A 13,434-nucleotide genomic window follows, 5' to 3' on the forward strand; every position below is an offset into this window, starting at 1 on the left:
ACTGTGAAATCCCATGTTTACTAGAATGTGGCATCAGAAAATTCATCAGTTACAAATAAACCTAAAGTCTAAGTAGTTAGTCTGCAGAATCCTGGTTTCCAGAAGGCTGTGCAAGCTATATGTTTACCCTGAGAACAAGTGACACAAAGTCAGACACTGAATGAATTTAGAACAGGTATCTGATGTAAAGATCCCACACTGGAAATTAATGACACTGGCAAGAGTTGGACTAGGATTGCAAAGTACAAGAATTCCAGGCATTACCTATTATGCCTTATTGCTTACTTACGTGCATTTCATAATGACTTACAAAATATAATGCTATAAAGTAAAACAGATGGAGTTGTGGTATAAAGTTAAGAAAACTATTTTTTTTGCACATGAAAACAGAAAATAACTAATTTCTACATTCAGTAAGCCCCAGGATTACCACATAAATTAAGTGCAATGTCTTGCACTACATTATGGACATCAATGTAACTGAGCCTAACTTTTATAAACACTTTTGTCTCTTGAAAGACACTGACATTCTGAAGAAAGGAGACAAATAAAAGCAATGACACAGAAAGAGTAAACTTGTTGTTGTCCTCCCTTAGTTTTCAGTGTGCACATGCACACATGGGAAATCACTTATTCCCAGCTGAATATATGATTTGAGTCTATGTAAATATCAAGAACCTGATCTACTGACTACTATGAATCAGTGTTCAAGCCATCCCATCATGTCTCAGATTTACATTGGCTGATCATGGTCCCAAATTTTCTTCAAAATTATATTCCAGTGACTTTCATGTCTTGCAAAATAATTAATTACAAAATTCTTATCACAAGCTGCAGGCACCAGCTTGGAAAATTCAAGTGTGCTAAAATGCACACCCAATTTTTTACTTGAAGACTGTACTGGGTCTGGCTGAGATGAATACCTTTCCCCACAGCAGCCCTTACAGTGCTGTGCACTGCACTGGTAGCTAGAAAGGTGTTGATAACACACCAGTGTTTTGGCTACTGCTGAGCAGTGCTGGCACAGCACTAGCGCTGTCTCTCAACATTCATCCCCCTGTCCAGGTCAAGGGCATGATGCTGGAAGAGGAAAACAACCAGGCCACCTGACCCGAACTTACCAAAGGGATTTTCCATACCATATGACATCAGCTCAGATACAAAAGCTAAGGAAGGGAGGAGGAGGCTGTGGGGCATTCATTGTTTCCAATGGCTGCCTGCTAAGAAACCATTATGTGTGCTGAAGTCCTGCTTCCTGGGATGTGGCTGGACATTGCTGCTGATGGGAAGTAGAGAATAAATTTTGTCATTTTCATCTTCATTTTTGTGCGTGCAAACTTTCCCTTTTGCTTTAGTAAACTGCCATATCTCAACCTACGAGTTGTTTTCCATCTCATTCTCTCTCCCCTGTCTGGCTGGAAAGGAGAGAGAGAGAGAGCAGCTTGGTGAGCACCCAGTGTCCAGCCAAGGTCAATCCACGACGAAGACACAGAGCTTTTACACTGCAACTTGAAATACCAGTATCACTTCACAGTATCTGTACAAGAACAGAATTAGAAAATTCAAACAAGAAAACCACTCTTTACTTTGTTTTTCTGTAATTCTAATTCAAACAAACAAGTAACTTAATAATTATTATCTTACTCAGCAACTAACAGCCTCAGAATTACTCCTGTGGGTTTTGGTTTGGCTTACTTACACAGCTTAGCAGGTAGGCATGCAAATATTTTTTTTTGACTGTCATCTCTGTGAGTCTTTTATGGTACTTAATTAACTGAAGTATTATTTCCTGGGATAGAAATATGATAAACACTGGATGAAAATAAATACTTCAAGATACAGTTATTTATATGCAGATTAGCTAATGCTCATGATAATGCTATGGTATTGCAACGTTAGAAAACCTCCATGCACAAAAGCAAGAAATTCTTTCACGGTAGAACAATATCCTTAAACTCCTTTAAGTTTTTAGGATAATCCTGTGCTCCTTAAATAACAGCGAGCTTCGTAGAAACTAAAGAGAACAGAATACTTTGTCTAATACTGAGGGAAAGGCATTATCACAGCCAATGCATTGGTGCAGACTCTGGAGGTGATGTATCCTAAGCAATGGGAAGAAAAGGAAGTGCCACATATCCTGACACTATCACAACAGCACCCAATACAGCAGTCAAATGATAATGGAGAGGGCTAAATTATCTATCCCACCCTGTCTCATACAACCTCCTTCCCACAAAGAAACTTACTCCTGTAACCAGAATATTGATTCACCGCTTTTTAACAACAAATCAAATCCCAATGAAGCAATAAGCTTCTTCCTAAAAGTGTCTCCAATTGATCTAAACTGTTAAGACAGGAAGTTATTATTTTCTTTCATCCTTCCCCTTTACCAAGTAAAACTGCTAAACACAAATATCAAAACTTATGCCATGAAAGGACAATTAGTGCATCTATAACCAGAGAATGAAAACTCAAAATAAATGATTTCCTCTGTAATAGTGTATGGCTGACCTGCTTTATTCATATACATTTTCTCTTGTATGGGCAATTTAAAATTTATCAGTCAGAAAAAGCTTTACAAAATTTAGCTAAAATAGAGTTGCAATATTGCATATAAAAAACAAAGTAAATATGTCACTGACAGGCATTTATTAGCCATAAAAAAGAACTGAGATCTTCAACACTCAGTCCAAGATAATTTTCCACATGAAAACAAACCAGTGAAAGCACACACAATGCACAACTACAGAAAACTCCGTAAACCAGAGACCACAGTAAACGAAAATAGAGAAGCAATTCTATATTATTTTCTCAGGACCTGTAAGTTAGACAGATAAGGAAACCTTAATTTTCAGATTTCTAAAAATTTTCATTAATTACTGCAGACTTATAGTTGAAGAAATATGGCATTGTTAGGAACATGTCACAGGGCTTGCACTAAATTTGCAAGACCTCAAGAGTTGGGTTTGTCAGGCTTCCTTTGTTTAGACTTTTCTGTGCTAGCCCTAAAGCTCTGTTCTAGCAGTAACTGTCAAACAATCAGATAACTGTTACTTAATCTGTTTCCAATTTAGCTTAGCCTTCTAAGATTGTGTGCTATAAAACGTATAATTAAAATGCTCATGCATTGTTCTATCTAACAGACAGTAACAGCAAATAGCTGTTCTGTACAGAATAAACAATCCATGACCCCAGATTAAAAATGCAGCAAAGAGGATCATGGCATAACAATCTTCAAAAAGTATCCAGCAAATGTAAAACATATAAAGCACATTCAGATGTAATATGGACATGCAAACCAGTGAAGAACCAATAAGATGTAGACTATGCTAGAACACATTAAAAATAGCTGCAAGTAGACACAGAGTGAAGAGAGACCCCCACCACCCATCATACTTGTCCAGACATAACACCTGTGATAGTGCTAAATTGCTGCAACTCTCTGTAACTCATTCTCAGACAGAAGCCATTCACTTTAGTATGCAGAAGGGTAGTAAAAGGGTACAGATAATGCCGGAGAAAAATAGATAGATATTATTAAGTACTAGGAAAATAACAACTTTAACTATATTAGTAATAATAATCTTTTTGACAGTTCAGATTTCAATTAAGAGTACTGTGGTGAGTTGACCCTGGCTGGATGCCAGGTACCCAGTGAAGCCTCTCTCTCACTCCCCTCCACAACTGGACAGAGGAGAGAGAAAAAAAAAACAACTAAGGATTCCTGAGTCGAGATAAGAGCTGGGAGAGCTCAGTTACCAATCCCCATCAGGGGTAAAACATACTCAAAGTGGGGATATTAATTGAATTTATTACTAACAGGGTCAGAGCAAAAGAGTGAGAAGTAAAATAATCTTAAAAACGAGTTCCCCCATCCCTCCTTTCTTCCAAGTTCTACCTCCTCCTCCCCAGTGGTTCAGGGGGACGGGGAATGGGGGTTATGGTCAGTTGTTTCTGTCGCTGCTCAGAGCGAGGAGTTCTTCCCCTGCTCCCATGGGTCCACGGGCAACAATTGTTCACAAAACTGCTGCAACACAGGTCACTCTTCCACGGGGTGCAGCCCTTCTGGAATAAGCTGCTCCAGCATGGGTCCCCCACACAGCCAGAAGTCCTACCAGGGAAAAAACTACTTCAGCGTGGACTCGTCTCTCCATGGGCTCTCCTGGCAGGTCCCTCTGTTCCATCTTGGGCCTCCCACAGGGTCACAGCCTCCTTCGAGCATCCATCTGCTCTGGTGTGGGTCTCCTCCATGGGCTGCAGGTGGGTCTCTGCACCTCGATGTTCCTCCATGGGCTGCAGGGGCACAGCTGCTCCACCATGGTCTGCACCACGGGCTGCAGGGCCTCAGCTCCCGTGCCTGGAGCACCTCCTCCCCCTCCTTCTGCACTGACCTTGGTGTGTGCACTGTTGTTGACATGTTCTCACTCTGCTCTTCCCTGGCTGCAATTTTCACCTGTGTAATAACTTTCTTTCCATTCCTAAATATGTTATCACAGAGGTCTTACTATCACTCCTGATTGGCTTGTCCTTGGCCAGCGGCAGGAAGCCCATCCTGGAGCTGGCTGGCATTGGCTCCACCAGACACAGGGTAAGCTTCTAGCAGCTTCTAACAGAAGCCAGCCCTGTAGCCTCCCCCGCTACCAAAACCCAGCCACAGAAACCCAATACAAGTAATAATAAATTCTTGAGTGTGCATACACAGCGTGTCTGGCCAATATAAACCACACAAATTGTTGTAGAACAAATTTGTAAAGAATGAGGTTTCAGTGCAATTGCAATTCTTGGACAATCCCAGCAATTAAAGCCCCTTTTGTCACATCAGAATTAGCAGTTACATGGCTATAGTTGATTAATACATCACAATCTGTGTAGGAAGAAAGTTTATGTCTGATATGTGGAACCAACTGGCTTCTTACTATAGGTGCAGCCATAATAGTCTTAATATATTTTAAACAGCCAGGTAAGCCTGAATCTGTCACTGTAACAACAGTGCATTTTTGTTTCAGGATAGAGTGACATGCTTGGCAAGCAAAACTGTTGTTAACTAGAGGCAAATGCAGATAATATAGTTCAAATATTCTCATATCATACAATGTATGTGACAAGTTGGGAGTTACATCCCTTGTATTATCATATTGCCTTCAACTATAATAAAATCAAATAACTTTTAAGTAGAGACAAATCATGATACAAAATGCGTGGGAAGAACTGTGTCACAAGAATACAACAGTTACACATGACAAAGATCGTGAAACCTGACAAAATTCTTACTTCTATAATGAAAAGAATCAGGTAACTTTTTCCTCATAGATATTCTAACTGTATTCTTTGTTGCTATTGCATATGGATTTACATCAATGCTGGTTTGCAAGTGACTTATTTTAAAATGAAGGATAATTCTTTCATAAAATCATAGAATGGTTTGGGTTGGAAGGGACCTTAAAGATCATCTAGTCCAGCCCCCATGCCACAGGCAGGGACACCTTCCACTGACCAGGTTGCTCAGAGCCCCAACCAACCCGGTCTCAAACACTTCTGGGGATGGGGTATCACAGCTTCTCTGGACAACCTGTTCCTGTGCCTCACCACCCACTGAGCAAAGATTTTCTTCCTAATAACTGATCAAATCTAATCTAGATCTCTCCTCTTTTAGTTTAAAACTGTTCCCCCTTGTCCTATCACTATCTGTCCACATAGGAAGTCCCTCTCCCTCCTACTTGTAAGCTCCCTTAAAGGGATTGGAAGGTCACAATAAAGTCTCTCAGCCTGTGTTCATAGGAGTGATGCTCCAGCCCGCTGGTCATGTGGGCAGAGTAGTACAGACATGCTGTAACATTTATTCCAGAGATGTCTGTACACTGAATTAATGTCTTCACCCTAACTATGGGTTGCAGACTTCTTATTCCATTGTTAAAGCAGTACTGTTATATGATATATTATGGAAGTGTCCTATATCTGATTTTGAGTTAGAATTAAGATTTTGATTTAGCACAGTCATAAAATATATCAAACATATAATCATAGGAAGACAACACAAAATCTGGAGTATAAAAGCATATGGGAAATGTGCTTTGCAATACATATAATATAGATACATATTCTCCACCGATAAAAATACAATCTTTAGAATATTCCTAAAAGTATTGAACAACAAACTGACTGTCCACAGTTGCTGCTCACGACAACATGAGTAAAATCTTCTATAGGAGGTAAAGACAATCTAGATTAGGCTCACATGCTGAGGAGAGCTTTCTTCTCTTATATCCCACTGACTGATTTTGCAGGGATTCAGACCTAGAAACACCATAAAATAATAGAAACCTGAAGATTCATAAAAAGGAGTTAGTCACATCTGCTTCTGTTTTTCCCTAGGACTGTAATCAGTAATGTAGTACGCTTCCTATAAACTGCCAAAAGTGCCAATAGCACACAGAAGAATTTTAAAGTAATAAATGAAAAGAGAAGCTTGAAAAAGAGGTTATTTAACAATGCCCTCGTTTGGAGGCTAACAGCAGACTGTCATGGTCGCAACGAAGTTATGATGGCACTGAGTGCTGCTGTATGTGTCTGCTGGTTTTGGCTGGGGAACAATACTTTCTTCATAGTAGATAGTATCAATGATGTTTGTAGCACAAGTCCAAAACACAACCCTGTACTATCTACTATGAAGAAAATTAATCTATCCCAGACAAAACCAGTACAACAGGGAAATCTTATACATATTTAAAATACATTGCTTAGAATTTACAAGTGAGAAGAAAATGGACAAGACAATACATGAAAAACTAATTCACTGAAATGAGCTAGTAGAAATGACCAAAGAATGCTGTCAGTGTTAACATCATAAGTCTCTGATCCAAATAATACTGCTCTTTCGGACCACTTTTGGATTACCATCAACAAATAAGTACACCTTCAGACACTAAAAGAACTTTCCAAACTGTACTTCTTTTAAAGTCAGTTACACAGTAAGCATGAAAAATGAAAATTGAGGTAGAGAAGCTCCTTCCTAAGCAACACAATTCTACTTTGAAGTTTGAGCCAACTTGAAAACTGGTGCTGCTCCAAGTCAGAGATTAGACTAGGTAACATCCAGAGGTCACATCAAATCTAGGTTATTTTTTTCTACAAAAGCATGTTCACGGCAGTCAGAAATGCACACCTGTGCAGAAAAGAGGTTGAAGAAGCACCTTCCTCTGCTTCTCCTCATTCCTTTGGGAAAAAATGCTCATCTCATTTTATGAAACACAGGAACGAAATTACATTACTACTTTCTTTAGATAATAACTACCGCTATTGCACCTTTATATCATTTGCCACCAGGATGGCAGCCAGGAAGACACAAGGCCCTGCCTTCTGTCCTGAGGATAGAAGTTACACAATACATCTTTTGGACAGAACTTACCCACAAACTAGACACTTTCACAAACAACACTATGCTGTACAGGTAATTTCAGATAAGTTCAACTAAAACAATCACAAGAATTCTATTTATACAAACCTTCTGCCTTAATAAAGACAGTGTGAATTCAGTTTTTCATCCAAAAAACTACTCTGACATTAGGAGAACTCTGATTGAATAATTTTTCTTTCCAACTCAATATACAGTAGTTGATAGAATCTGACTGGAAATATGTATTTAACTTCACATTTTAATAAACATTCAAATTCTGAACATTTGCCAACTTACATAGCTCCATTAGTGTAGACTGTGTCACTTCCCTCCACATACTGAACCTGGGCTGGGTAGACATGCTGTACCTGTTGCACAGTCTGCACTTGCTGTACCTGAAAACAAGAAAACCAGAAGTTTGGGATATCATAAAGAAGGACCAATGTTTCAGTGCACCTAATGGCTTCTAATCAATATGGGATATCTCTGCACTCGTAATTACTAAAGGTATATCAAAGCACTAGCTAAGAAAGTTACTGTTTCTACATAATATTTGTGCTGTAAGTTTGGTAAATGGAGCCCTAACATTGAAGATGCACATTCATGGAGCATACATATCTTCGGTGCCAAAGACATAACTAATAGGAGAACATAAGGATGAAATGAAGTGTAACTATGTTTGGCACCAAGCTGAAAAATCACATTTACTACAGAAGAAAGTATAATTTGGTCATATTTATGTTTTTTCTTATTCCATTTCAGTCCTAAGTAACACAAGCCTTAAAATCCCAGCTCAAATGTGTTGCAGTAAGTTTAGTAATAAAAGTTCACATTAAGATGCTTTAGCTCTTGTTTAATGAGTTAAATTACAGTGATGCAAGTTTTTTTCCCAGTAGTGCTTTGACCCACTGAACAATTATGGACCAAACCCCCTAGTCTGAGTAACCCCTTTCCTGGAATATAATCAACTATAACAAACTCCAACAAAACCTGGTTTTACATCAATGAGCTAAATGACAAGAGGCAGTAAGGTATGGATTATCTTCACATATATTGCTGGGGACAGTCACACATCAATTCCTTTGATTCATATATTATGTAGAAAAGCTTCAGGTTAAGCAAATTTCCTCTCAGTTTTAATTTTTTGTCTTCTGCCACAGTAAAGATGAAGAATTCCATATTTTACAGCTGCCATCATTCAGAGAAGCCATATTTTGGTCCAAGAGCACTCCAGAATCTAAAATATGCAAAAGGACTTAAGAGATTTCACAGATTGACACAATTTTACCCATGGAATCAAATAGAGAAAATGACAATGCACTTATTTAGTAAACTGATGTAATGTTAAGTGACTGTAATTTTTCTTGGATTTATTGTTATAAGGCAACTTCAGCCTAATCCAGTTGGTTCTAAGGACTGCAAACACCATAACCTCAGATCAGTCTTGGTTTCATGCATTTGATAAAACCTCCAAGAGCTCTTTGAGAATATCCTAGTCTAATACCTTCCCCTCTAGTGTTTTTTAAAAAGTTCTGTAAATAAGCATATGTTTCGTATCTTTTTATAATATTGACGCTGACTGAAAGGAAATACTAGATTTTTACAGAAAACTTCCCTTAGGTTGACATTAAAACCCAAATTCTGAAACAAGAAAAAACAGTCGAAGTTTTGAATGCATATTAGCACGATGGAAAATCAGATGTTTCTGTCCATTAACAGCAATGAGACAGAACCTGCATACTGATAAAATGGAATTCTACATAATGTATAAACACAGCACTAAAACACAGAGGTCACATTCCCCTTCTGTACAAGGTATTATATTTTCCCATTATTCTTGGACGCAAGCTGCTACCATTTCAAAAACGTCAGATTGAGCACAGCGCAAGACCTTTACCACAGAACTGAAATGATATTGCAGGGATAAAGTGTATAGAGTGCATCAAAGCTCAGTGCCCATTGGACAGGAAACCGAAAAATTCCAAAATGTGTTTATCTTCTGATTTGGAATAACAACAATAAAAACATAATTTACCATAAAACAAAATATCAAAACTTGTTAAAATTACAATTTTCATTGCTTCATTTCAAATTTTTGACCAATTTTTATATAAATCAAAATAAATTATATTCTTAATTATACTACCTCACAGGGATAAATTAAGTTATATTTTACCTATAAAAAAGTTATATTTTATCAATGAAAGTCTGTCATACTGAAATGCAGAAATTACACTGAAGTATAAAACAAAATATAAGAGTGAACTTTGACTTCCAAGAAAAAGTGCTTATGTACTAAGCAAAGAGTAGAACAACAGGGCAAAATATATATATATATATGGATTTTTAAATTACATTTTAAAAAGTACATAAAATTATCTACCGTGTCGACACAAACAGCTTGGTTGTTCAACATTTTCTGTCCTTGGAGATAAAAATAGTTTTCGTCCTTCATTATTATGAATTACTTTTGGCAAGTAACATACAAATACAACATTCTGTAGCATTCTAAGCACATTCATATTTATATCAGGCTAATGTCAGTTCATGATTATGCTTTTCATATGCTAAACATGATTTTGCATTAAGAGCAATTTTGATTAGCAGAAGTCTGCATCTTAGTGATACAATGCTTTGAGAATGCGATAGCCACTGTGTATGTGACAAGGAAGAAACGCTTTGGCCAACTTCTAATGCATGGATACTTTTATAAAATAGCTTATATGACTATTTTTAGTTTTATTTCTCCTGTCCTTCCACACTGCATGGCATAAAATACAAAGTGAGTTTAATTTTGAATCCTTAAAAGCTATGCTGAAGAGTGCCTGTTGCAAAAGCAATGATGCATTAATGAAAAATCCCTGTATTTGAGGAAACAAGACGAAGAAAATTCCTCAGGCTATTTAAACAGAATTTAATTACACTCCCACATTTTTGGTCTTATGGTTGTTGCTTTTTGCTTACCACTCCTCTCTATCTCATCTCAGGAGTGACTGCTGCTGTGTTGTATGAAACCAGCTGCCACTAATGCCACTTTTGAAAGAGGAAGAATCTAGGTTTTCATTAATGGTACCTCCTTTGTTCCTATTTTTGGAGCATCACAGCAGACTTCTACAAGCTCCGTATTCATACCAGCTATATGGAAATTAGGGATTTGTTTTAGCTGAAAATATTACAAGTTACTCTTGTGCTGTTTCCTCAAAAGACAGGATGCTTCAATATAAACACAGCTGAAGAGTAAAGGCTCTTAGTCCACCCTTCCACTTTTTCAGCTTGCTCTTCCTCAGGGCAAAAATCTTTCATTTTGAAAAAGATACGTATTTTGTGTGCATAAAAGAAACACTGATGCCATGAAAACAACCCCAAATTAATGCATTTAGGAGATGTCATTTAAATACAGTCTATATACAGGAATAGAAACATGGGAAAAAAAGACCTCCCTAGGAAAAACGAAATGTTATACACTGCTTTAATATCAACTAAAAGCAAATTCATCTAAAATCGCATTATTCACTAGAAAGTACTAGTAAATTACTGCAAATGATAATACAGGTTTCAGCTTACACCAAATGTTGCATATGCACACTCATGTTACAGTATCCTTTAACAAAACCCTAGAAGTGTCTTACTGCTTTTAGCAATTTATATTCACAACATAATATAATCCAAATGTGAATATTCCCACATAATTTGGATACAGCTCATATTATTAAGCATGTCCCTTATAAACCGTAGAAAAAACAAAACCACATCTTACAGACTGTGCATCTAAAACCTTCTCTCCAGCTTTCAACATTAAACGTGCAGAAATAATAAGCCCTCCCTGTGCCATCAGAAGAATGGCTTTATTAAAATAGCACTCTTTCTCCACATTTTCTTTAGACAAACTGGCCCATTCCTACCAAATGTACATGGAGACAGTATTAACTTTAGGCAAATGCAACCTATACACAGATAATTCCTCAAGACAAATCACACCTGCAACCCTACAATTGAAATTATCTATCACATCTACATTCTTTATCACATTTCCTGCTGGCATACCATATTCACATTTTCACTCTTTTTTTTCTCCTTACTACTCATTTTCTTCCATAATCAGGATTAGATCTCTCTATACAAATCTCCCAAACATATGTTTTAATCATTGCAATACTGTCTGCACTGGATTTCCAAACATTCTTCTTGTATCTTCAAACCCTGACTCTTTAGCTTTCCTTTCTCAAACATTATGCTAATGACACAGTCAGCATTAAAAGTCAACCAGATAAATATAATTCAATATCCCCACAGGAAAAAATATTCCAATATAATGATGGTGTATTCAATGCAAGGGAACACCCAGAAGTAGCAGTACTAAAGGAGATGTATGTAAAGTTTATCAAGGGACAGCTTTACATATTCAGGTAGTACAACAAAAAATTCTGTTTGCTGTTCTTATTAAGATATAATCAAAGAAGGAAAAATCCAATCTGCTCCTGGGCTTTTATGCTTTGACATGAGCGTTACATTATTAAGGGACAACTGGAATAACTTCAGGAAAAATGTAGACAATTGGTGACAAAGATTAACGCATTATTTATGCGGGAAAATATGTTAAGGAAAGTTCCCAGGCTGACCATTCACAAGACTCTCTGGCAGTCACACTCCCAATGCCAAAGACTTTAACTCTTGGGCCTGAGGCCCCCTCACAATGGGCATCTCCAGTCAGCAAATAAGGATCCCATTCTATCATCAAAGTTTTCAAAAAAGTAGAAACTTTGCACAAGCAAATTTAACAAACCAAAGTCCTGCTCATTTTTCATTTTGCTGTGACAAAAATGCATAGAACTTGTCCTTAGAGTTCAATCAAGACAATTATTAGAACTGCAACACTATAAAGTATCCTATATGCCACAAACTGGCTACCTGTCTTCCATCTCTCACATTGATCAGTACTTCACAAGTTCAGTATGTAATATTAGACCATTGTACGTAAATCTTATATGCTGAAAACAAGCAACCACGTAGCACTACCAAATTGCCATCTTGTATCTGAAAGGCTGAATAAGAACAAGTCATATAAATTACATCTATTAAACATCTGTTATCATATAGATATCATATGATAACAACTGTTATCATTTAGAAAATAAAAAACAAACAAATCATCTAGATTGTATTTCACAAAGAAAAAAAGTCTTGCACTACACAAACACTACAAAAGGGTTACAGATAAAATCTTCTACAAAGGCTAGCGAAGTTCATACTATAGTAATGGAACTAGGAGGCATTAGAAACTGAGTCTGTGCATCAGGAAAAAAATAGTAGTGAAATGTTTGAGACTCTGGCACACATACCTGAAAATGCACTAGAAATTGAGAACTCAGAAAATGCAGAAGAATTTGATTTAGAGAAAAGCATTCCACTGGCACAGAAACAAATGCCAGTATTTAATAATTTACGTCTAGTTCTTATTTTGTTGATTTTGAAACTGTAAAGTTAGTTTTTGATGAAAAACAACAGATGTCACCTACAGTACTCATCACATGGACAGCTAATTTCTGTGTATTCTGGAAAAGTCTTGGACAGCCATAATGGCTATCACACTTAGTCCCCATTTTGTACCTCCATACTTTTCCTTTTTAGCTCCCCATTTTCTTCTGCCACCACTTCTTCCAAAGCTCATGGGTGCTCCATAGGAGTGACTATTTCATGTAATAGAAGAGTGCACTGTGCTGGCTGCTACAAAAGCATTCTTCCTTCCCTGGCAAATGCACATTATGAATTACTGTTTGTCCTACCACCAATACTTTCATGACACTGTGCATAGATCTGTGGGGAGTCAAGCCTAGAGATGCAAATGCTTTCCATTTTTACATTTGTATTGCACTTTCTTGGAAATCCAAATGGATGGAGAAATGATACAGTCAATATCAGACACATATCTATTATTTAATGAAAAAAATGTAAATATTCAGTAACATACAGTACATTTCTATGAGCATGAAGTCCATAACGAACTACAGTTAGAATTACATATGTATACTACTAGAGCTTGT

General features: G+C 37.2%; 1 protein-coding gene across 2 annotated transcripts in view; it reads right to left on the reverse strand.

The window, feature by feature from the left end:
• RFX3 (regulatory factor X3) overlaps nt 1–13,434 on the reverse strand; it is a 102,408-nt gene that overhangs the window by 40,848 nt on the left and 48,126 nt on the right. For both annotated transcript variants that reach the window (XM_064642399.1, XM_064642397.1), the window contains exon 3: nt 7,691–7,788. In XM_064642399.1, the coding sequence (XP_064498469.1) occupies nt 7,691–7,788 (98 nt within the window). The remainder of the gene's footprint in view (nt 1–7,690; nt 7,789–13,434) is intronic.

Source organism: Pseudopipra pipra, chromosome Z, assembly GCF_036250125.1.
Source record: "Pseudopipra pipra isolate bDixPip1 chromosome Z, bDixPip1.hap1, whole genome shotgun sequence".
Taxonomy (NCBI): Eukaryota; Metazoa; Chordata; class Aves; order Passeriformes; family Pipridae; genus Pseudopipra; species Pseudopipra pipra.